Raw genomic sequence first — 27,177 nt, 5'->3', positions numbered from 1 at the left:
ATGGAGTTACTGGGGAACTTACTGATTTCGCGCATGCGCACTCCATTTTTGCCAACATAAAATCAGGAGAGTTGCGCTACTGTATATACTGTGCCAGTGCTGCGAATTCCGGGCCGCTTGCAGCACGCGATCAGCGCCACCGGTCGGCGGCCTGGCGCAACTGATGGCAACACAAGCACGAGCCCATGTCCGTGTGATTGGTAATTAGAAGCGTGCCGACTATACTCTGACCTTTTCGCACTCGTTCAGAGTATAGTCGGCACGCTTCCAACTACCAAGTCACACGGACACGGGCTCGTGCTTGTGTTGCCATCGGTTGCGCCAGGCCGCCGACCGGTGGCGCTGATCGCGTGCTGCTAGCGGCCCGGAATTCGCATCACTGGTTGGGACTGCATTCGATTTAAGTTTTCTCCAGCCATCAATGCGGTGGGTTTCGAATTGGGAATCTTCAAAATGTACCTTGAAACAAAAAAAAATATTATTAGCGTTGAGTATTAGACCATTGTATGATATGATAAAAAAATTATATCCTTATTTTAATACTTACCTCACACAATCGCGAAGAGGTGGTCGGTGTCCACTTATCTCGTCGCACATGTCAACCCATTTTGCCTCACGTTTATCCTTCGGGAACGAGAAGAACCTATAACCTTTGTCAACCCGATTACTGCAATTAACTGCGGCACAGACAGGCATTTTTTAAATGCGAATACTTATGCCCTTATACGATTTATTTCTGCAACAAGAAAATAACGTTTTGAGGGTTATTTTTCTGAGATATAAATATTTGCAGATAAAAAGAACAAATTTCTATTCTGACACAGAAATTAATTATTTTCGTGTTTGTGTGGATGTCTTTTTTTTTAAATGGAAAAATACATACTTTTTGGATTAAATGCGGCAACTTTCGATTAGCATTGTAACACTCACTGTAGTAACACTCGCTATAGTGGCACTAATTTGGCACGAAAATGGCGGATAGGAATACTTACATCTTTAGTGCTCTAACTTAAGCTGTAAGAAACTGACCAATGGGTGCGTTCAGCAGAACGTTTGTTTTGCAACTGTTGTAAGTTTCCTTCGCGCTAATTGGATCATACTTTTAGATCTAGAAGAATGGTCCTATCTCAGCAGACAATCATAAAACGGTTGCAAAACTGTTGAGTCTGCTGAACGCAGCCAATTACCCCGGATCTACAATAGGGTTTTAAGCCTTAAGAAATGGACGAATCATAGTCGATTATTTTTCTCGAATTCGATTGTAATTGGTCAATTTCTTATAGCTTAAGGGTGAAATCACACGGTGCGGAAAAAGACTGCGGAATAGAGAATTGCGTCATTGAAGCAACCAATCAGCGCTATTCCGAATAGCGCTGAATAGCGTTGATTGGTTGCTTCAATGACGCATTCTCTATTCCGCAGTCTTTTTCCGCACCGTGTGATTTCACCCTAAGGCACCTATTGTAGATCCGGGGTAAGAGTTAGGGCGAATTCACATTTTGACGGAAAAGTAGAAAGCGGAAAAGCAGCAGCCAATCAGAATTCGCGCTGGTAGTCGACAATTTCGGCTTTTTGTACTATTTACTACCAGCGCAAGTTGTGATTGGCCACTGCTTTTCCGCTTTCTGCTTTTCCGTCAAGGTGTGAACGCGCCCTTACGATAGGAGCATATTGGAACATGTTGGATCATGTGACGCGAACAAACCTTCTGCTGACATTAGTTAAAAGGTTAGTTGTGGTTAGTCAAATAGTTCAAAATTCAAATAAATCGAATGTTTGGAAAAATTGTTTCGCAGACAATCGATTTATTCAGCCTCGATTCGAGTTCGATAAATCGGGCCTGATTCAACCCAATTCAACCTGAAATTAAACGAAAATCCATATGTCCCTAGTGTCTAGTGAAATCGTTCGAGAGCGGAAGGAATGTCCGGATTGGGGCGTGCGAGTCGATCGAGAAAGAAGTGGGGAGCGAGAGACGAATGTGGCGCGGTGCCGCAGGCGGTCACGCTCGATGAGGATCAACGAGGATCGGCGTCGGCGGCAGTTGTGATCGGCGCGGTCGAGGCGTGAGTCGAGGAGAAGCGAAGTAAACGTGAAAGCAAAAGGGAGAAGGCAGAGAGCAATTCGCTACGAGAGAAAGAAACTCGCGTCCGCGCACAAATCGTCCGCGATTCTTGTTACATGAGTGATCTACCTTCGCCGGTGCGACAACATTTTCGAAAGCACGGAGGGCGAGTCCCGTCCGTCGGCGCGACAGTGGTAGTGGTAGTGGCGGCAGTGGTGGTGGTGTAGTATTTGATAGTGGCGGTGGTGTTCGTACCGCCGTCGCACACTCGTCGTTGATCGCGCATCGTGGCGACAGCTGGTAGCGACAGCCGTCGTCGCACGTCGTCGCTGCCGCCGTCGTCGTCGTCGTCGTCGTCAGGCTCGACTCCGAGTCGATCGTGTCGCGTACGCGGATAGTCGCGCGGACGTTGCGCGCGCGTTCGTGGAACGAGGTAACGGATAACGTTGCGCGCGCGCGCGCACGCAAGGGACGAGAGAAAGTATAGTCGGAAACGTACAAGGGGCAGGCCCGCAGCAGCAGCAGCACCAACACCTTTGCCGCGTCGTGTTGCACGCTCGCTAAACAAAGATGGCGGACGTGGACTCGAGGGTAGACCGGTCCGATCCGGAGCTACGTATCTTGTCGGTCGACAGGAACAGCTTCAACGATCCGGCCACCCAAGCGGAATGGACGCAGAAGAAGCTGGTGTGGGTGCCACACGAGACGCAGGGCTTCGTCGCCGCCGGCATCAAGGGCGAGCGCGGCGACGAGGTCGAGGTGGAGATCGCGGAGACCGGCAAGCGCGTACTCGTCGCCAAGGACGATATACAGAAGATGAATCCGCCCAAGTTCGACAAGGTCGAGGACATGGCGGAGCTTACCTGTCTCAACGAGGCCTCTGTTCTGCATAACCTCAAGGACCGATACTACTCCGGACTGATTTACGTGAGTGTACGAGCCTCTCGGGCTCTCCTTTTATTCCTGGCGTTGCGCCTACCTCGCTTCCCGGTGCACGATTTAAGCGGCCCGTTCGTCCGATTGCTTTCAAAGCGGTATTTAAATCTTGTTTCTCTCGCCGGAGCCCCCGATGACCTTACGACGCTCGTCGCTAACCCAATTTTCCTTCTCGGTCCGTGCTGTGGATTGATTCGCCTCCGGGTTTCGGGTTCCAAGAAGTCCGAATTCGTCGAGAGACTTCCTCGAAATTCGGGAACTTGGGCATAAAACTGTAGAGATTTTAATTGTGACAAATGGTAAAAATTAAAGCTCAATGTTTATTGTATTTAGAGAATATCGGAAGAATAATCTGAATAATTCCGAAAAAATACGATAATACATTTATTTTACCATTCTTTTCTTTTGAATTCCCCTTTTTGATTTTTCGACTCAAATATAGATTCCCAGTACCATGCGGAATAACGGATCTTAAGATCCTTTTGATTACCATTCTTTTCGAGGAAGGAAATGTAAAAGAAAATAAATTTCGTTCGTTTAACGACTTGACCTGTCATTAGGAACGTTTTTAGAATGAATGGATCCGGTCCTTTTTACTGCGAATGATTCGGCACTTCTCTTTCGTTCTGTTGTTCTTTCGCGGTGTTAAGAATTGAAAGTTTGGAAGATGGTCTCGCGAATGCCGCGGCGATGCAGGTGCAAGTGCCAGATGCGTACCGGCCCTTCCACGCATCTCATAGGGCCGGTTCCTCCAACGTCGGTTAACTCTAACCTCGATTTAAAACGTTCTTCCATTCCTTCCTTTTGCCAGAATTTCGAGAAAAACCTTTCGATTTAAATCGAACTCCGAGGCCCGATGTTTTATTTTTTCATTAACTTGTAGTTAGATTTAACTTGATGGCAATGTAAAAATAGTATTTTTTTTAGCTGTGATTAATCATTAAACTGATAATTCTATAGTGAATAATTTTTAAAGTTATCGCTAAAAACCATCAATTTTGTGATTATCCATAGATAGAAATCAAGCTTGGTTTTTCATTTTCTGATTAACTTGTGGTCAATCTTACTTGATAATAATGTAAAAATTGTATTTTTCTAGCTATGGTTAATCACAAAATTGATGATTTTATAATAACTTTAAAGTTACCACTAAAAAACATCAGTCTTGCGATTAATCATAGCTAGAAATCAGGCATGGTTTTTTTATTTTCTGATTAACTTATGGTTTAGACTTAACCTTACTTGATAATAATGTAAAAATTGTATTTTTCTAGCTATGATTAATCATAAAACTGATGATTTTGTAGCAACTTTTAAAGTTACCACTACAAAACCAGTTTTGTGACTAATTATAGCTAGAATAACTTTTATAATACATTATCGTAAAGTTAAGTCTGAACTACAAGTTAACCAGAAAATGAAAAACTGAGTCTGATTGGAGTCAATCGCTTGCAAAAAAAGTCTACAAAATAATTGTTTTTAAATATGTCTTATTCGTATCTTGGAATTATAATTTCAAGAAGAACTTGAGAACTCTACTTCATCTCAAATTTATGCATTTTTGTCCGAATTTTATGGTAAAGATAAAATACAGGTAGATAAGATTTAGGAAAGAGTCCAGATTATTTGGTAAAAGAAAATAAAAAGACTTGATAAGAGTCACCGACTCCGAAATTTTCCCAGCAACTTTTCGAGAAACGGAAATTCCGTCTCTTCGGGGCGTTGGAGAATTAATATGTTCCTCGTAGCGCGAAGCACCGGTGACTCACCGCGTCCACGAGCTTGACTTCGAATTCGCGTTGGCATTATTAATTCGTGCACGTCGCCGTGAAAATTAATCGTCTCGCGAAATTACACGGAATTCTCGATTACGGTTACTAGCTACGACAGCTTCAAAATATTTACGGAGCGACACACGGTGGGAACGCGTAAGACAAAAACGACAGTGTTCCTCGTCGGTTGCTAAAGTCGGAGTTTGTCTCGTGGAAAAACACGTTTATGTTTTGGAGTTATGTAGTCTTTCGCTTTTTGCGTTTGACTATATAGATGAACGGAATAAGTAAATCAATAGTTCGAAAGTGGAACGCTATATGTTGCTCGGGTGTGGAAGAGAGGAAATTTCCATGCTGGAACATTCGTTTCTCTATATTTGCGAGAAAGATATTATATATCTTAACTATCTCGGTAGATTGTTTTAATTCCAAGTTACTGAAATGAGAATTAATAATAACTAGTCGCGTGTCTCTTTTTTGCATAGTTAAATATCAAAGGAGTAACGGTAACTCAATCCCTTGAGTTGAATAACATTTTATTACTTTTAACTTTCATATGTCTCAAAATATAAATCAAGCTGTTCCTGTGGTTAATTTTAAAGAATGTTTCAAAGAATAGTTCGAAGAATGTCCATATTGATGTATGGCTTACTTAGTAAATAATAAACTTTTAAGTCAAATTTAATGAATACATTTTCTTGTGCTAATTTGTTTAATGTGTTAATTCATTTAATGTAATTGTTCTAATTAAATTAACGACATATTGAATAGGAGCAGTGGCAACCTATAGAAATGATTAAAAATAATATAAATTGAGTATAATTTGACATTATAAATTTAACAGTGTACGATTGCAAGATATATCAATTATTTTAACACGACGATATTAAAACACTGCATACTTGACAGGCGGATTGGCAATAATTAGAATAATCCGAAGGAAATATCGTTATTTCTGTATTCTGTTATTAAGCAATAAGCGATTAAGATCGGCTACGAGTTTCTCTACCGTAAAATGTATGCATGCTTCAGACCACACCATATATCTTGATACGTTTGAAATTTTCTGAGATCATTTATCCTCTGTTTATCCAATCAGAAAAATATATTCGTCGTTGCAACCGTGCGTGATGTTGAAATAAGGATTGATGGTGACCGCGGAGAATTTATTAAAAAGGAAACCCGACATCTCGTTTATTCCCGTGTATTGCATTTTTATCGATTATCGATTCGATTTTGACTGACCGTTGGGCACGTTTTGAAAAATAGCGTCGAGATATCGGTCGGCTGTCTTATTCCAACCGATGCAATGAGCGAGAGACCGATTCTCTTTCGCTCGTCGGACTAAAGATAGCTCTTGGTTCACTACGGCTCTTGCTCGTCCTCGTCTGGAATTAATCCGCATGCGAGATATATCGGAAATGTCGGCAGACCGAAGGTGAGACGGGGACGGAAAGAAGAGAGATGTAAAGGAGAAGGAGGAACCGAAGAGAAAAATCTGTGTGAGACGCGAATGAATTCGGTCGGGAAAAGGCACGTGGCGATGATTTAAGTATCTATTTACATTTTTTTTAACAGTCAATTGCTATAAATTAGTGTTTCTGAATATTTTTTTTTTGCTTTTTTTAATAACCCGATACCACACTAAAAAGAATTATATCATACCAACAGCATTATTTTGATTGAAAATAATCTTGTTTATTTATATATATATAATAACAGTATTAATGAAACAAATAAAATTGTATTAAAGTAAGAGCATGATGTAGTTCTTTCATTAATAATTTCATTCAATGTTGTTATTATATATATATATATATATAAACTAACAAAATTATTTTTAATTAAAATAATGTTGTCGATATATCATTTTATTAGTGTATGTATAATATATTTTTTTAAATTACCATATATATATATTTTTTACATTTATTACTAAAAAATAAGCAGTTAAAAAAAAGAATTATTGCTATATTGCAAATACATCTTTAGAATGTATATATTTTATGATGTTGATACGCAATATCGGATTTTATTTAGGAAAAACGTGCATAAAAGTACGCGGTTGTGATGCAAAGCATAAGATAAGGTAATGAATTATCTTGGTATAAAAATATCGTGAAGAAAGTTGTTTTGCAAGAGATAATTACGGTGTGTGGGAAGTAAAAACGTTCGTCTCACATACCTGCACTGCAGGTCTCTGCGGGTCCAGTGTGTACGAGAGTTAATTAATATCGAGCAAAAGGCACCCACGGATTTTCATCATTAGATACCTTCACGTACACAATTATCAGATACAACCTATAAGTTCCGGATGAGAGAATGGATGAATTTCAGATCTTCTTGTGTCGAGTACTCTCTTTCTCTTCTACCTTCGTAATAAACATGAGCGAGCGGTAATGATATTCACGGTGCGTGAAGTTTCTGAAAGGAAACTTGGTCCTATGGTCAAGGACGAAATTCGTGCGGTCAGGTATTCGAGGACTACAACGTAAAAAAGACACGGACAGTGCCGAATGGTCACCGATTTCACAAGTCTCGACGTGTATCGCCTATATGTTGGGGGACGAATACGTGCAACGACACCGGCGTTTCCTTGATGCTTTTGCTTATCGCTGGTTGATAAGCCTTGCCCCACCTTGCTTGATGGTGAGTGTGTGACTCACGCAAATTTTGATTTTACTTTGAACGTGGCCGCTGATTGCGTTCCTCAACTTTGATCTCGTACTTGGAAGCAGATGTTGGCCTTTCCATCGCTTGGAAACTCATTCCTTTGAATTTCAAATATTGTCACTAATACTTCAAACATTGGTAGAAGACTATATTTAAGATGTCAGAGAAAATGAAGCAGTACGTCGCAAGTCTAAATTTTTGTAGGAATTATTATGAATCACTTATATAAATTCCGGTGATAATGTATGTGATAGATGTGCTATAAATTGTATTGGTTTGAATGATTCTTGAACTATTTATATTGATATATCGTTATAATGTAATTATTAAGAGACATTTAAAAAAAGTACATACTTTGAAAAATGAATAAAATTGAAATTGATTTTTAGATAAATTACACACTTTAGCATATAAAACAATTAAATAAAATCCTTAGCGAAATACAATAATTTTATCTACACGTGAAAGAAAAACGATATTTATGCATTTTTTAAATTGTCGAAATTATTAGAAAATATCTGCAACGTAAAATCGAAATAATAAAATTTGTCACAATGGGATTTTTTGCTTGTACTTCCTTCAGGTAAAGATTAGATTTATGTATTGTAGAGAGAGCGATATATATCGATAAAGTTTGCTCGGAACATAAAGAATAATTGTACGTGGAACAGATATTGATTGTTTCAATGAAAAAAAATGTGTTTTTATGTTTTCCTGCTGTGATTTCTTTTGTACTATCGTATCATAATTTTTATGTTTCCACCCTGCTGCCAAGAAAGTATTCGATAGTCGTATTCGATAAGATAGCGAATCGTGCAGCTGTTCTCACAGGCGTTGAACGAACGATGTAACTTGTAATTTTATATGCCGCATTAAAGAGGCGCCTTTGCTAGCCAGATGACGAATGTCTTCTCTTAAAACGAAAAGTCGATTACAATCAATGCGTTTATTACTCAGACATTTTACGTAGGTCGTAAAACAACCCGAAAATAATCATAATCGATGCGTTTAATATCTTTGGCTCAAAGGAAATATATGATTTATTAAGCATCCTGTACATGGGCAATTTTGTGTCGAGAGAAATGATGCCATAACGGCCAGTTGGAGCCAGAACGGGTTTAAATTTGATCGCAAAGGCAAAGTTTTTATCGCCCTCGTAAGAAGCGCGTGTTTAATTCGTTGTGTATCATCTCGCTAGCTCTTAATGAATTTGTCATGCTATAACCGGGCGGATGTGTTAGGGATTTAGCTGAAATTTGCGTCAGAAATTCCATCGGGCTTCGTCATAACTCTCTTGTCGGTTCATGCGAGCGTATGTTTGGACAAGAGACGCTCAGAATTTCAACCGGTATCGTCGACATTCGATGTTACGAGCGTTATCGCATCGGGAATAAATTACACAGTACAGAAGACGAAATCGCGATCTAAAACTGTTTGCTCGGTAAACTCATACGATTGAAATTTTGCTATCCCATCGTTCCCTATCTCGGTGTACCAGACCGTGCAAATCGGAGCAGCGAATGGTCGAGACACGTCGTTTGTTCCGAAAAGAATTATTGACGCTAACTTAAAGATATACGAATTAAATGCTCGATGTAATTTATTGAAAATCGCGACGCAGTGTCATATGCAGAAATGCAGTCTTCTATTTTCGCTGACAAACTTTATTTTTTCATTATTTTTGCAACGTAAACGAAATTTTGATACAAATAACGCGAGGCAACCTGAATAATAATATAATTGTCCTTTCCTCGTTATTTATTTTTTCTCTAAACTTTTAGAATGAGAGTCGATGCTCGTCGTGACTCACGCGTGACTGATTCGGTAAACGTGAAGGTAGACAGAGTCCGATGACGGTCTCCGAGGAGAAGGTAAGAAAGCGATAGCGCGAGAGAGGTAAAGTGACAGAGAGTATGAGGAAAGGGAGAGTATCGGGGTGAAGGCGGAGGAAGGTTGGAATATTCGTTGGGAGGCCGATCTTGAGACGCCATCTTAGTGGTTTGACAGAGTCACCTTGGCGAAATATGGCTTACCGTTGCAAACCTGCGAATTTCTTATCCGCCGATGAGTCGGCGAATCCTTAAAAAACGATTGAATATTAAATTTATTTCCGTATCGGTGATATTTCCGTATCGGAATAATATCAAAATATAACGTTTTCACATTTTTAAAAATTTCAATTTTACAGAGATGGTAATTATTTTACGTCTGTCAAATAGATGATTATTGTACACACCCCTACGATCCATTGAATTGTTGAAAGATTACATTGTAGAGACACTTTTCTTTTATATTATTTCTTTGATTTTTATTTTTCTCGCAAAATTTTTTGTTCTAATCATTGCAATGAAAAAGATCGTTATTGATTCATCAATTTTTCCACTTTCAATATTTTATATTTTCGTAACCGAGTCATAACTCGAAGTTCTATTAAAGCCTGTTCGAAATTTAATGAAATATGATTTTGTCATTTACTTTCTCTCTTGAAACTTAATTCGCCAGAAGTCTCCTTTCTACGCTAGTCGCTAATTATTCTAAAACTATAGACTGTTCGATATTTTCACCGCGGAAACATTGGCTTCAAATTAATTGAATAATCATTTATTTGAAAAATGATGCTGTAGGAAGTGGACAGTTAGTAGAAAGATGCTGCTTCCTTCGTCATTTAATATGCATTTTGCCCGATATATTCACGATGGTAACCGGCGACGAATTGGGAAGGGACGCTCTGGTGGACGTTCTTTTCGCCTTTCTCGGAACTAGAATTCGCAGAGCTGCAACGAGAAGGTAGCACGGCCACGCGAGGTCTCCGCCTCGCGGCATTAGCCTGATTAGTATGCGCATTAGTATTCGCAACGTGCTACGCGTGTAGTAATCGCACGCGGAATTTCTCTTACACCGCGCGCGGAGATACCGCTCAAGTAGAAACATTCCGGAATTCACGCGGAATTCTCGCCTCGGCCGTCTGAGGGCCGTCGCTCAACCGGCATGATCGACGTGCGATCGTTACGACATTCGCTTTCGAGACAACCGTCGGCGTGAGAGTACGAACGTGCGTAAAAATGAGTTCGTAAACAGAAGTGTTAAGCGTCGTTTAATACCCATTTTCATTAATTTTCGACATTATTAAAATTCATTTTGCCGTGACGTCCCCTTATTACATATTAAATGATTTTATCTTTGTAATGATTTTATCTTGGTAATAAATGAAAAGATTGACCGAAGATTATGAAATGCAAAAATTAGAATTTTCCGGTTATAAAAGTATCTAGTCATTATTTTCTATTATTACAATGGTCAATGCTACAGGGTGTCCCACGGGAAGGTGTTGAAACTAATCAGCTGTCATTTTCGAAAGTATTCAGTTATTGAAAAAACAAAAATTGCGCTGAAAAGAGGAAAGTCTACAATTTTTAATGAGTATAAATAAAATTTAACAAAATGTTTGTGTATCAATTAATTTTATTGATGAAAAATATGTTCATAATCCCAAGGAGTAATTTTTTCGGAGTGCACACCATCTGAATTTGTACAAAACACAATTTTTGTTAGGAAAACTCGTAAAAACTTTTTCTAACATATCGTTTTTAATATTGCTAATAACTTTTTAAATAGCTGCTACTAAATCTGAAACTGTTTTTCGATGTTATCTACGGTCTTTATTAATCTTAGCGTTTATTTGATTGTAGCATATTTTTCATCAATAAAATTAATCGATACACAAATAATTTGTTAAATTTTATTTATACTCATTAAAAATTGCAGACTTTCCTCTTTTCAGCGTAATTTTTGTTTTTTCAATAACTGAATACTTTCGAAAATTGCTGATTAGTTTCAACACCTTCCCGTGGGACACCCTGTATAATGATGTATTTTTAAAAATTTCAAATTAAATTCGATAAAAAATCTGTCATAAACAAAAGCATCAAAAGATCTACGAATCCATATATAATACAATGTATTTAAATGTACAAATATAATATTTATATTGATTTTTTATTGTATTTTGTATTTTAGAGATATTTTAATTTTAAATATCGCGTTTTGTAACATGTTAGTCGGTATCTAAGTCATAACGCAAACAAGGGCGCGATATGTAGTCTGCATTTTTCACCTGCACCTGTCGCCTGCATTCTACGTTCGTGTCGTAATTTGACGGTGCTGTATTTCCGATAGCACTCCGAAACGAACGACTGGGCGGTGCGATTTTTCGTGAGGTCAACAGGCAACCCGTTCTCGTCAGCAATTTTTCGTAATTCCGTAGCCAAGAGTAACGCCGTAAAGAACGTCACTCTTGCGCAATGCTTGCGTACGTGCATCGTTATCCTTGTCCGTACATGGTGCGAATCCGATTGATTTTGTCCGTGCATACCGTATATGGGCCGTATCTGGACTGTAACGGTTCGACAACTACCGACCGTATGATTTACTTTAACTGCATTACTTTATATTACTCATCGCGGCTTCTGATGCTCTCGCAAAATTGATTGTCGTACGCATGTTGCGTATACCTATATGAAAACTTTTCATATATTTCAACCTTTTAGAATTCTTAATTTTTAGAATTTTTTATGCATCCACATTAAACTTTAATATTATTTATTTAATATAAAATTTAATATATTATTTTTTATTTAATATGAAGTTAATGTAATTATAATATACATTTACAATACAATAAATGTTGTATGTGAAGATACGAATGAATATTCTGAACTTATATTAAAATTTATGTAAAACATTTAAACAAAACAACTTCTAAGAATTTTCTTCCTTACAATTAAATTATGAATATTTAATTGAAAAGATCACATTAGCTTTGTTAAAAGAAAAATAGGATTAAATAGAACATAAAAAATACGTAAGTTCTCCATTTAGGTTTTATTACATTGAGGTTTCATGTTACAATCGTGTAACAATTGTAGATCAGACTAATGGGCTTAAAGTAATAAAAAAAAAAAAATACGAATCTTCAATCTCAATCATCGCTCGCTTCGTCTTCATTCTCGTCTTCATTGGTCGGGTATCGATCTCCGATAGTAATCGCTGTGCAATCGCAATCTTCAATACGTAATACGACACGGCTTTTAAGCGAGTTTCAAACAACGTTCAGCAAACCGTTCACCGGCCAATTATTTGCCGGACTAAGATAAATATCGCGCGGTCGCGATACGTCATGACGTAATGCCAATTGTCAATATACACTAACAACACGCAATATGTTTGCTTCTGCATTATTCGGCAAAATAAAATATGCTGCTTTTACGCGACAAATTTTATTTTTTTGCAACGTCGTATAAAGTTGCAGCAATACCGTCGTGTAAAATTGCAATGTTACTTCGTTCGCGTGATATCGCATTCATAAATATTTGTCGAGTGACTGCGTGGCGTTCGGTGACGCATTTAAAATTCGTCACACAAATGCATTCGGGAGGTGTCGAATATTTGGCGAGTGAAGGCATCGTTTGGAGCCGGCTTGAAGACATTCATTCGATAAATATTCGCCAAAGCGATACGATTGTCGCCCCGGGGCGATGAGATAATATACGTCGATGCGACGACATGTCGAAATTGCATATGACAGAGTCTTGTTTCTCATGTGAACGCAACACTGTACAGCTGTACGAGTCGAATACTTGACACGTTGCCTAGAGCCGGTTTTAGCAAAGAGTGGTATTCTTACTTACATTCCCTATCTGGAGTCATTACAGCGACGGTACCATTTTTAGAGAGTGGTTGGATGCGGTATCGTTGATTTTGGTCCTTTTAAAGACTGGTTACAAACGCAGTACGCTCTTTAAATTACGTAACGAGGAATCAGTTTTATTTTACGTGATATCGCAACTCCAGTCTCGTAATTCTCGGTCAGTTATTTACTTTTAGCAGAGACCTGAATTTCTTCGATACAAATCTGTCAACGATAAGAAATGAGAGGGACATGTTGCGTGTACACGTTGCTGCTAAATTTAGAAAATGACTTTAGACTCTTGCTTTTTTATCGTATTTATGATCTCATTTCATGAATTGCATATTTTATTTATGATAACAATGAAATTATTTTCGATAATAACGAAAGAATAAATAATCGCAAGGTTTTTTGAAAAAAAAATTGTATTAATAGCAGGAAATCTGTGGAAATAAAAAGTAAGCTGTGTTTAGTAGATACTAACATATGTTAGCAGTAGATTTATATTAATTTCGCAAATGACTGGGCGTTTGCAGTTCCATCGTGGAAGAATTCTCCTTTATGAATTGTAATTTTAATCCATAATAATAAAGCAGAGAAACAGCAAGAAAAAGAGTAGTCAATTTAGAATTCCTCAGAAGTATCTGTTGCAGTAAAAAAAAAAAAGAAATGAGATAGTACGTATGTTAATAGCGAATTTATGCTAATTTCTCAAGTAGCCTGGAGCATTCGCGACTTTGTCGTGGGGTTTACGATCTTGTTTCGCGGGCCGCAACTTTGACCCACAATAATAAAGCATACCGCATCCAATCATGCTTTTACCGTTCGTTACAAATTGCACTTGATCACGCGCATGCCTCTCGCGTCGTCTCGAGCGAGTGGTCCGCGCTGGGATCAAGACTTTCGATCTTGTCTCGATCGAGGGCGATCGCGGATACAGGGAGAGGCGGCCAGATGCCAGCCGCGGGCGAAAAAAAGGCGAGAGAGAGAGAGAAACGAGCGAGATGAACGCCACTTTGCAGAGTGCAGGCACAAAAAGGCAAAGACGAGTCCTTATAAGGATGAGCGTCCTTAACCCGCTTATTCCCGGTGCCTTAAAGACGCGTCCGCTATGCGAAACGACCGATGAAGCGATCCGCGAGAGCCGGTAACGGAGTCGCGGCAGGTCCGATGCCTTTTACGGTTGTCGTCCCGTATTCGTGTTTGTTCGGTTTGTTACCATCGGTGCCACGAAAGAAAATTCTGACGAAACCCCCTGGGGCGCCGTAAAAAAGTCCAGCGATGTCCCATAATAGAAAATACGAGAGGCGAAACATGCGCGTGTAACTAAACACCGCGAGTGACGCATCGTTGCGTTTGATCGGCATAGAAGGTGATTCACGAAGATACCGCACGTCTTCGATAGTCCATATACGTGAGGTCATTAAATGTAAATTTAATTCTGAGCAATCTTATAAAAGAAATCTTATAAAAGAACTTTTGTCTTACATTAGAAAAGCGCGACGAATTCGAGATGATCATCATTTTTCGCATCGGAACAATTAAACCTCTTGAAGTATCTGACATATTTGTTTTTATCTGTTATTTATATGTAATTTAAAAGAATTATTTGCTTTCTAAAGTGGCAAAGAATAACGCTATGCAATTTACCTTTCGTTAAACTCAATGTTTTCTACCTAAAAGAAAATTTTCAGGAAATTTTTTTTTTTAAATTTTCATAGAATTTTACTTAAAAAATCAGGGTAATAGTAGAAAATAATATTCAGCGGAATAAAGTATACTTCACTGATATTATATTATAGTGACCTTTTCTATCTTTATTGTTTCGTGATTCCAGTTGTAGAAAATGATAGATACAGTAGGTTTCATGAAATCTCTGTCTGCTAATTTTTAATATATAGCTTATTTATGTTGCTTGCATTCGAATTTATTTCAAAATTGCATTAAAAAATTCTCTAATCTTACCTGGAATTTTGGACAAAATATCTGGAAAAATATCCGGAGGAATTCTCAGGAAATTTTTTTACAAGATTTTAGTAAACACTTTAAACTTGAAATATCGTCCCGTCAGTTCGTTTATCTCGGACTTCTGGATTCGGTGAGTACTATTGACAGCATACCTCCGCGTACATTTAGAGATTGCTATGTATCTTTGTGATAAAAGATGTCGGTTTCGTTGAGATGTAACGCACATCGCGATCGCGTCGGCTGCAGATTTGCTTAGAAAGCACCCGTCACGTCGCGTCGGCGAGGTATAAACAGGAATGTTGGGCAGGGTCGATGACACCCGAGAGTACCGACCGGTTTTCGAGGACCTCTGAACGAACAGTCCTGCTTGGGAAAGAGGGACAAAGGTTTCCGTTCCATATGTTCTTGGCTTACGACGAAATTCGAAGAATTGCATCGAAGTTCGATTGATTTGCGCAATTTTATGCGAACGCGATGAATCGCTTAAACCCTGATTCCGTAAACGCGAGAATGACGCTTCGTAATGATGCCAAGGAGAAAAATCATGAATTTCGAGGACACACGAGGCGATCGTTCCTTAAGTCAAGATTCCTCAAAGCATTTATTTTTCGATCATATAAATAACTATAAAGAGATGGATCTGTGAAGTTAGCACGACATTCTATAAATATTTAAATAAATTATATAAAAAAAATAATAACCGTTCTAGTTCCTCATAAAAATAAAAAGTTCCACATTTTTTATACTAGAAAATCAAAATTGAAAATATGGTGTATTAACTTGGCAAATCTAGCATGATATTTCCTCTTTAAGGTACAAGAAAAAGAAAAGAATTTTATGAAGTGTCATGCATTACATCGAAATTGATAAAAAAACGAGAAATATTGCATTTTTAGATGAAGATATTTTAGTTGAAAAATCCAATGCAGAGAAATACGAATTAATAGATGCGATCGCTTCATTTCATTTGTTTCATTCATTTCCAGATTGGATAATAAAGAAAGTTATGAAGCACGGACACACACTATGACAGATATTCCTATGAGAAAACAATATGCTGTGTCACGAGATGAATGGCTGCAAATATTATTTAAAGTTAACTGAGCTTCAACTCATTCTCCATCTCTTCTTGTGGACAGAATTATATGTATATATAGACAGAGAAATACGATAAACCTCAGTCAATTGCGACCGCTGTTTACCAGTCCATAATAGGAAGAGTTATGAAAGTACGCGGCAAATTAACGTGGAAATCGCGCCGTAGAGAATAAATAACCGGTAACAGTTCCGGGTGACTTCTTCCACGAATGATGACGCGGGTAGCCGCGAGTCCAAGAGTGGACCAGGGAAAGCGAATGTGTGTGAATCACGCTGTAGGCAGTTCTGAAGGCAACCGGCGGTGATTCGTCGCGACCTTTGAAAGTGGATATACATACGACGAGCGCGAGGAGCAGGAAAACAGCGACGGCGACGATGACGACGATGGGTAATACCGAAAAAATTCCTGGAGAGCTCAACCTGATCGTGAAGAACGCGTCCTTCAATTGGATCGGAATCCAATAAGCAGAACCATCTCCCTGAGGAATTATCTGGCGGCCCTAATGACAACGTGAATAATTTGAGTAGACTCACGCAATTAAATGCGTCATCGCACGCGGCCAGTGTTTAATAGAAGGCAGATAAAAGCGAGAGGATCGTTTATTAACACCTACGCCCGCGCTGTCTCCCGCCGACGAATATCGTTTGCGACTGTTGCAACGATATCAATGTTGGGCGTTTATGCGTAAACAACGATAATTCACGTCATCTACGCGTAGGCTGTGCGAATTGTCTTTCTGCATAAAATGTGTGTAATGACAACGTGATATAAGTAATCGAAATTAATTACTCTACGCACGAGAGAATTATTTCGTTGAAAGATGCTCAGCTATACAATCAACTTACTAATATTTCTTTCCTATTTTATCTAAAAGGTTTTTTCTTTTAGATATCTTTGTAAATCAATACCTATAAAAATATAGTACCTATATTTTTTTACATACATACACTGAGAAAAAAATATCTTAATTTCAAAGAAATTTTCATTGATCCAAAGTAATAATTTGTTTGAATACGAGCAAAGAAATATTTCTTTGAAATTAAGATATTTTTTTCTCAGTGTAATAATGTGATGAGAACCGTGTAGGATATACTGTTAAATTTTTAAATTAGACTCAGGATTTCAGTTATTTTTAATCATTTCTATAAGTCGCCACTGCTATTTAATGTATCATCAATTTGACTAAAAGAATTAAACAATTTACTCAAGAAAATGTATTAAATTTGACTCAAATTTAGTTTATTATTTACTCTCTAAATACATATATACGTTAATATTTACTTTGAAACTAACTACAGAAATGAATTAATTCACATTTTAGGTCTGTTCTCTTTCTACCCCAAGTTCTGAACAGATGTAAAGCATGCAAGTGCTAAGTTAGAGATAGCTGTAGTTTATTTCATTCTAACTTATTGCATTAGTTCAGAACTAGTTCAGAATTCTTCGAAAAAGAACAGATTTATAGATACATATGAAAATTAAAATTAACAAAATGTTGTTTAACTCAAGGAATTAGATTACCGTTGCTCCTTTGATGTCTGACAATGCTGCATACAATTAACATAATTTGTAAAGAAAGAGTGCATGTTAGCATCACGATTGAGACAGATAATAGATCTGTTCCGCATTGCTTGAAATCCCCAAAAATTGTTGCATTTAAAACGAGATGAATATATTTAGGCGTTGAAGAGAAAGAAAGTGAAGATTCTGAGTGCAGAAAGTGTAAGCAACGTAAACAGACCTAATGCAAGACAGTCAAGGAGAAAACGTGTAATTATATTATAAGTTAAGACAACCGTGAATGATACTCGCGTGCACTTGTTCGCACTGATAAAAGGTTAAATAACTTTGCTCTGTTTTCGATATCACGCTCGAGAGATTAGCATCCCTTCGTTAGTCAGTCATAGAGGTCTGTCTGCCGCTGTATATGCGAGATACATGATTTATTCGCTTGTTAACGGATATCCTTGTGGTAGTGAAATGCTGTTACGATAAACGTAAACTTTCGAACTGAGTCGTAAATTACTAAGCCTATGCAAATCATAATAGCAGACTACTTTATACGTCATTTAAATTTATTTTAGCTTGTCAGATGGAACTAGACATTAGATAGTAAAACTAGATAATTTTGATCGACATTAGTACATAATTAAATTAAGTGTATTTTTTAATCGAATAATATGCTTCCGGATAAGATTTTAGATAAGATTTTATCTTATCATAAAATTATAAAAAGTTATATAAATGATAATGTACACTTTATAAGTAAATTATCTTAGAGAGGAAAGTCTACATTACGATATCAATGAAATTGTTCTCCGTAATCAAGAATCCTATTGAATCTAATTGGATAACTTTACATTTTGTTATTTGTATTTATCAGTCAAAGATTAAACGAAAATGTCATCAAGCTTTTTTTTACAACAGAAATCAAACAAGAATTAATGGATTAAATATTACTTTATTTAATCTGAGCAGTAATTCCTATTTAAATAAGACATTTGTCAACCGATAATACGTTATCCTTTAAAGTTTCAAATAATTTCTCCGAAAGAGTATGATTAAAAATCTAACAGTATATTTGTATAATTATATGTGAGATATATATGTACGTGATTATATTCCTTCATATAGATTTTTTATCATGAAATCAAACTGTTCAAGAAATCTATCATGCAACCTAGACAGATGAATATCTCTGTTATTTTACTCACTCATAAAATGTGATGAAACCATATATCTGACAGCTTAATATATTACTCTCCGTAAATGGTACAAAATTTTATATCTCTGAATCTAAAGCCGGCTACCTTTCGAGCTCGATTCCTCGAAATGCTTCGTTTCATCGAGGATAGGAGCGAGAGTCAAGGCTCTCGGTTTCAGGACCACCGGTCGTACAACAAAGTCGGCTTGCCCGCACATGTATATGTCGGCGCAGCAGAGAAAACGTGCCAACGTGCGAGAGAACGCGCGATCGAACGAGAAAAGGAGAGCGGAGGTAGAAGACGCTGGAGAACGGCGAACTAGAAGTATGTCGGCCTCTTTCTGCTACTCCACTCTCTACCTCGCGCTCGCGAATCGGCATCGCATGAACGTGACGTCATCGATCGGACATTCCATCGAGCTTTATGTGCCGTTCCAGCGTCTTCTCGCACTATCACGAGAGAATTCCTGGAATGTTTATCAGCGTCAGCAGAAACAATGCTTCACCAAAACAATTAGGTCACGTGAATAGATCCGCGAACGAGTGCTTTCGCTTTTATTCAATTCCGGAAGAGCTGAATGAAGCAGTTGGTTCGATAATTAATCGATAAAACGGAAATAATATTCTTGCTCAAAAGATATGAACAGATGAAGTTATTTAAGGCCGGTATTCATAGTTCGTTATTATTTCAAGATCATTTTAAGTAATGCTTTAAGATTCTAATGCTGCTCTCTGATTGGTTCAACGACATCTTAAGACTGTATTTTAAGACAACCTTCTGAAGAACCGACTATGAATACTGACCTTAAGTCTACTAGTTAATGAATGAGATAAGTCTTTTGCTTTTGTTTCTCGAAGAAAACGCTTAAGAAACCCTGACCTAACTGTGTCAATTTGTAGATTTTATAAATAGGAGTTTGATATAATCGAATTGTAATAATCGAAACCTTTTCTTGTTACAGACATATTCTGGCCTCTTTTGCGTCGTAGTAAACCCTTATAAGAGACTGCCAATATACACAGAGAAGATTATGGAAAGGTACAAAGGTATTAAGAGACACGAAGTGCCACCACACGTATTTGCCATTACCGATACGGCTTATCGTTCTATGTTACAAGGTAACGACACAATCGACATTATTAAAAATTTATATTAACTATGTATTGCATCGAATTAATATTATTAGCCGATACATTAAAATCTAATGTTTGCATAAAGAATTTTAAATAACAATAAGAAGAATCTTACTGGACCGTTTGAAAATTCAACAATAAGAAATAGAAGTAATGGCCATAACGGTCTAAGCTAGATCTTTAATGAATTTTAAGTTGGCGAAATGTATCCTTTATTTAAACCTATAATTTGCGATAATAAAAGTTATGTTAATTCACTTGTAAAGTTCAATTCTTAATTATTTTAATTTTATTCGATAAGAAAAAGAAAATTGCAATCAACATATATGGTAGTTACTTTGCACTACTTATATTCAATTTTAAAAGTTTTGTTATATCAGGCGTTATTATTCCTTATTTTTTATATTATTCTATATGCAATATGTATTACATTTTAAACAACGTACTCTTAGAAGTCTTATATCCTAAGATATCTAAATACATTGAATCATTTAACCCTGCTGGTCTATTCGTATTTCACTCACATTCAAAGTATAATTTATTTTCTTATCAACATTTTATTTAAAATTTTCTCTGATATTTAACTTCGTCTGTTAATCTAAGATTTTTTTCTGTGAAAATTTTTTCTTTTATTTTTCCGAGCTTTTTAAATTATATTGATCCAAATGATGGACAATATGAGCGTATAGTAAATTAGGACAAACCAGCAGGGCTAAGTGTATTCTTTTTAATAGTTTACAATCACCAGTATTCTGTCTATTGCAGATCGCGAAGACCAGTCAATTTTGTGCACCGGCGAGTCCGGCGCTGGCAAAACCGAGAACACAAAGAAAGTGATTCAATATTTAGCCTATGTGGCCGCGTCGAAACCCAAGTCTAACGCGGTAAGTCAACGTCCATTAGCACGTTTGTCGTTGTCGGCAGTGGCGACGGCGGTTTCCGCCAAGCGGCGAATCCATTGTGTTTTACGCACGCGCTCGCTCGCTGAAGACACGCGTGCTCGACAAATTAAACCACCGCGGTTTATACGAGCCATTTAACCTCCTAGTGCTCCCGTAAGCACGAATGCTGCTCCCGCGAGCTTCCTGAGGCGCTCGAGAGTGATCTCTGTCCCCGGAAATACGCATGTACGTCGATTGAAAAACGAAGGCTCTTCGTAATAGATATTTCAAGTTTGAAGTAATGTTGAACTTATTTTTCAGTTCGCGTTATGTCGGGTTTTCGATATTTAAATGAATGGAAGAAAGTATCCAACACATTATGTAAATTGCTATTGAGATGTTATAATTATGGGATGGCAAGACGTGCGCGATTATTATAATTTGAAGCAGGTAAAGCTGGAATCATATATCTTCAAACTTAATTTTCATAATAAATATTATTTTGTTCCATATATCGTCTCTTCCTGCATTTTTAACTGACTTAAAATGACGGTATTCGCGTGCATATAATAATGCTGTTACGGTTGAAAGGTTTCGATTACCTCACGCACAATTATGTTTACGCGATAGATGTCTACTCACAGCTATGCGCGTTGCCAAGGTTAATGACCAAAGCGGCTATATCGAAACGGCACAACAAGAGAATACTACAATTGACACGCTACCCGGTAAATAGATTTAACTACAACGGCGTTTGTTATCCGAGCGAACTATTGTGGAATGCGATTACAATGTTTGACCATGAACGTGTTTAGTCAATTATTTGGCTCGATTCTTTTTTTATTTTCCTAGTCGAAGCGTTATCAAAATGCTTGTTTCCTACATGTAAGCTAAAGTGGAAGAAGGAAGACTTAGATTATATTCAAACGCGATTTTAAATTAACGAGTTGTGTGACAAATAAGCCAATATTGTTTTTGTTTTAATATTTTCAACAATGGCTGCGTTCAGCAGAAAAAGCAGCTTTGCAACGAGAATGTTTAACGAGTTACCACAAATTTATTGGGTTTATTTCGACAGGACCGCAAAGTGCAACAAAGAGTTCAGAGTCGGATGCACTGATGCGCGATGAGAATACAGATCGGCGTTAAAAGCGTTGAAATTTCACGTAATTGAGTCACCGTGTTCACCACAACCGCGTCAGCCTTTCCGAAGCTCGGAAAACCTCGTTGCCACTCGCTTCCGTCGCCGGAAGTGCAACCTCAATATCCGATTCATGATGTCTTTACCACGGGCTCGCGGTACCATGAATTCCATATTCGTTTACTGCCGAATTAATGACCAGAGGAAATCAGACGTCTCGTGCGAAACTCGTTAAAATTCTTTATCGTTCGAACAGATTTCCGCGTTTGAATGACTGATTCTGGAATAAGTGTACTTCTGTCGATTGTTAACATGTCTTTCACAGTCATGACTTTTTTTAATGAAACTGTAAATGTCACAATTACGAAATTTCAATATCGTATCATAAATGTCTAAAAAAATTTGTCTTTTTTTTTTTAATGGATTGATATTCTTTTTTTTAGAAAATGTTAATCCATTACTTTAAACGAAAGAGATATTTTTGAAAAAAACTTAAAATTTTTGAGAATATTAATCTAATACCTCAAAAACAAGTTCTTGAATTCTTCCAACAATGTTTCTCTATAGAGATCTATTGATTGAAAGAGTTCAAGAAATCTTAAGATATTGATTAAATGAGAGAGAGAGAGAGAGAGAGAGAGAGAGAGAGAGAGAGAGAGAGAGAGAGAGAGAGAACGAGAACAAAATTGTTTGAGAGCCTCTGCTATACAGGTTCGCGTACAGTGGCTTCTTTGTTCTCGCCGGGATACTTGAAGAGTATAATCCGAACCATCGCGCGAAGCGTAACGTTATTAATAAATCGAAAAAGATGCAGGGAACGAACTGTTTTTTTCCGGATTGCAAATTACGTTGAGGTTTGGGTAGAAGGACGGCAAGTAAAAAAAAAGAGAGAAATACGCAGATACAATCTTCAACCGGTAACATTCATTTCTCAGTCTTGTCCATCTGACGTTTTGACCTCGTGGAGCTTTGTAACCGTCTTTGTAAAAAATTTTACAAGTCACATGGCTATTTTTAGTATTTGTGAATCAGATAAAAATTTAAGCAGAAATAATAGCGACCATATGTTGAATGTAAATAATATGATTTAGTCCCTCGCAGACATTTTATAAACATGGTGCACGTTGAGAGTTTGCTTTCATAAATGGCAGTATATAGTAAAATATACAGAGTGATGCAGGAGTGATGCAGTACAGCTGCAAAATATAGTAATATCGAATCGATCATTTGAAAAATAATAAATTAAAAAAAACAAAGAGATTTTAAAAATTAAACCTCTTTGCGCACATTATAATTGTTAGATATCAAAATTCATAAATACAATATGTTAAAAAATAATTATATTAACAACTTTTTAATAATATATTAGAAAATACTCGATTATTTTACAAATAACCAACAATAGAAAAGTTAAAATTCGTAATTTTGATGGAAAAAAGAAGAGGAAATATCTGATAGAGAGAGTGAAGAATAGCTCTTGTGTGTTGTTTTTTAAATAATCACTTTTATTAAATGGCACGAGTGACGTTTTCCCACCGATTTTTCCAACCGGTTTCAGACTTGTTAGCAGTCGAAAACGTAAAAAGGTTGCTGCAAAAGGAGCAGTATAGAGAGGAGAGTGTTTACTCCTTTCGAAGATTCGCCTGAATCGCGACTTCTCTTCCCACTCGATCGAAGGTCACTCCGCAAGAGAGAGCCTTAACACATTTTCGATTACCATAAATCGCGTTCGCATTACGACTCAGATGGACGCTCATTGATTAAGCCCAATCGATCTATATTGCGCCGCGTACATGTTGCTTACGATGGCTCGAGAAAGAGAAGGAGGACGGAATCAGAGACACGCGCATCGTGCTCATCGAAGGACCTCTCCTTTTCCAGACAAACGATTCACTTATCGGACCGAATCTCTTTTTTTGATTCTCCCGAGTCACGCGAGCCGGCTTGCCCTAAATGTAAAATCTAGGCCTGCCATAGATAAGAAAATAAGAATGTGTGTACTTTCCAGGTGTTCCGTCGCGTTTTTTCCCAACCATACATTTTTTTTAACATGTTTAATTAAAACGATCGTTTTCACGAGAATTTGATAGGCCGTCCTTGGAATTTTCAACACTTAATTTTCATCACCGTGATTTTAGACTCTATTGTCTAATAATAAGATGAAGGAAACATGCGAAATATTCTGTGTTATGATGCATTGTAGTCAAATCTAGATATAATGTTGAACATTTTCAAGTATTAGACTAATCCCGTTGCAGCACTCGACGGTCCTTATCGCTTCTTGTCGTGAACGTAATTGTCGCAAACTAATCTTTGCAGGTCGCATAGAACACGCAATCGACGCAATTAAATTTTCGTGTTATCTGTCTGATTTTTTAATGGCCTTTATTAGATCGAGTCAGTGTACATGTATATACATATATATAGCATGATGATGTATAATTGCGCACATCTGAAGCACACATATCTAATACTTTGTACAGTAAACTTTGATCAAATTGAAATTGTAGTGAGTAAATAACATAGAAATGTTGGTTTTAGCGAAATGGTGACAGGGGTATTTTTATTTTTCGATAAATCTGAAGAGAATGGTGCCTTTTTCAGAAAAGATAAACACCTAAATTTGATACCGAATGCTGCTGTCATTAAATTAATAAAAGTGTATAATTCATAATTTAGTATTTCACTTTGTCTCTCTTTGTTTCTTAAAAGAAGATAAAGAGCGTTGGAATTACAGTTAATATTGATGAAAAATATTGACTGTCACTAATTTAATTTAAATTAGAAAATTAATATTTTAATAATAAATATCTTTTTTTAAATCATGCACCAATCAGTCGAGAATCGCTCTCGTTCAACCAGATTCTGCACGCATAATCTCAAAGAAGATTTGATCTTTTTCCGCATATCAGATTTCTTAATGTTCCTTCTTGACCGCCGATCGCACGGCATTTGTACATGCAAAAGTATATGTGTAAAAAAAGTTTGTAAAACGAGAACACTCGCCTACGGTACGACTGCATGCTATCGCATCGGCTGCATTATCGTCTTACTTTTGTTCACAGCCAGCACATTCCTGATCGTTTCGCATGCACAAGAGCAAATAAGCTCGCTTATGTTTCGCCACTACGGACATTTCAAACCATTTCGATCGGGGCGTTACTTCCAGAATATACAGGGTGTCGCGCACAGCTGCCTGTTTATTTTTTAACGTCATTAATTCCTTGATGAATTTGGAGTCAATGATTTCTTAACGAATGCTTCGCGAGTCTGTCGTATATTGCGCCTGTTCCTTTAATGTTAAATATCTCTTGGAACTCGAATCTAGATTGAATTAAGATTCGTGTGCAATTATCTGTGAAAATTCTTTAATCAGTTTTAGCTATCCCAGAATTTCGATAATCAATTGAGATCGAATCAATTGACTTCCAAATTCATCAAGAATTTAAAAAGTAATGCCGTAGCGCTATAATACACCCGATATTTATATCAAAACTGAATTATTCGGCATCTGAGAAATTATTTTCCAATCTCTCGAAACTGAAATCTAAATCGAAACAAATTCTATAAAGAAAGCAATAAAAAGAAAGAAAAAATTGGTTCCAACGTCTGCTAAGATTCAATTTCACTCGAGTGTGCGTTTATTCACCGGTCGATTTGTTCTTCGTGTACTTACCATGCGGTACACGAATGTGAGGGAATCGCACGGATCAAGGACGAACGCGCGACTCGAAATCCACGCCATGGTCAATTCTGATCTAATGCTGAAAATTCTTTTATTTTCGGTGCTGACTTTTGGCGGCCGCCCACCTAGACTCCGAGTCCGGCATTAATCATAGTAAGTCAACGAAAAAAACAGAGGCCCGGCTCAGGCGACTGACGACGCCTGTGGCACGGAATTTTGTATTATTTTCCCGCTTATCCACCCCTACTAACAGACTCTTTTGATTTTTGATATATCAATTTACGCACGTATCGAGAGAGAAGAAGAGATCGCAATATATTATTGTAATAACATCGCACATTTGTAATCTCGAAAAATGTGATACAAACAAATTATATATAGATACGTAAACAAAATATGTATGTAAATAACTCGTATATTTATATATGTATATAAGAGTTATTTATGTAATTGCTATCTATTTTTGTAAGACAAGATTTAAATATGGTGGACATTTTTTATAAGAAATGGTCATGTTTCATATAAAATTTAAAAATGACATTTTTTTGGAAAGAATTGTGCGATGAATAGTTGACGTTAATATTCAAAAGTTTATATTATTTCTAAGGATATATATATATATATGTATATATGTATAATATTAATATTATTTTTTAATTTTAATTTTTGTATGTATTATAATACATTTTTATTTGTTTTAAGTTGGATGTAAACGTGTCTCGCAATTCTTTTGGAGATAAATATATATATATATATATATTTAGATTAAATTCTATTAAACGTAATACTTTAATAAGATAATAACCTCTCGGTACCTGCATGCATTTCGCACATAGAGATATAATTGTATTATTTCGCATTATCCTTCTGTGAGAAATTAATCGTCGTAAAACCGTTTTCCGAAACTATTGGTGTTCTTGTGGCTAACGAAACTTCCCCTTGCCTCTTTTTTCCTGCTGCTTGCGGATCCAGGGATCTGGGAGTGTCACGGAAAAGTTTGCGGTAATTAAAGTGAGAAAGGGAGAAAGAAAGTGGGAGGAAACAATATTAACACTGTGTAGTGTCGTGATAAGTGTCTTGCCTTACAGCTTGCTTTTGTCGTCGATTATTGTCATTTGTTTCTTTTTTTTAGCCTTTCAGTGCGCTGCAGTTTAACAAGTCATAAAAATTACAAGTCAATCTTCGATGCTTGATATACGTAATACGCTTGTGTTAATCGTAATACGTTATTATACATCGCTGAGCAAGAAAGCGTGAAAGATTTTGTTGCCGTTTACGATTATATATGCTTATAGTAAATTATAGTTGAATATAAAAATCTTTTATGTCTCGTAATGATATAATGATCTGACACATTTGAAAGTAGAAAGATAACTGCTCTATATTTACAATAGACAATTTCTTTTACTATCGTGTTGTAGGACTGTTCATTC

At 37.0% G+C, this 27,177-nt stretch overlaps 2 protein-coding genes across 3 annotated transcripts in view; one reads left to right on the top strand and one right to left on the bottom strand.

The window, feature by feature from the left end:
- The window catches only part of LOC108721917 (probable low-specificity L-threonine aldolase 2), a 10,057-nt gene extending 6,914 nt beyond the window's left edge, over positions 1-3,143 (bottom strand). Inside the window, exon 1 of the mRNA XM_018446725.1 lies at positions 2,929-3,143. The gene's annotated coding sequence lies outside the window, so the exon portion shown is untranslated. The remainder of the gene's footprint in view (positions 1-2,928) is intronic.
- The window catches only part of zip (myosin heavy chain 10), a 32,651-nt gene continuing 7,415 nt past the window's right edge, over positions 1,942-27,177 (top strand). The window contains exons 1-5 of one of the 2 annotated variants that reach the window (XM_018446721.1): positions 1,942-2,992; positions 19,866-20,022; positions 20,803-20,921; positions 25,874-25,897; positions 26,717-26,746. In XM_018446721.1, coding sequence (XP_018302223.1) covers positions 2,636-2,992; positions 19,866-20,022; positions 20,803-20,921; positions 25,874-25,897; positions 26,717-26,746 — 687 coding nt within the window. In that variant the 5' untranslated portion in view covers positions 1,942-2,635. The remainder of the gene's footprint in view (positions 2,993-19,865; positions 20,023-20,802; positions 20,922-25,873; positions 25,898-26,716; positions 26,747-27,177) is intronic. The other variant, XM_018446722.1, reaches the window with a different exon arrangement.

The sequence above is a fragment of the Mycetomoellerius zeteki genome, unplaced genomic scaffold (genome assembly GCF_001594055.1).
Source record: "Mycetomoellerius zeteki isolate Tzet28-1 unplaced genomic scaffold, Tzet1.0 scaffold188, whole genome shotgun sequence".
NCBI lineage: Eukaryota > Metazoa > Arthropoda > Insecta > Hymenoptera > Formicidae > Mycetomoellerius > Mycetomoellerius zeteki.
Note: the sequence above shows the minus strand (reverse complement) of the source record. Positions and strands in the feature narration are given on the sequence as shown.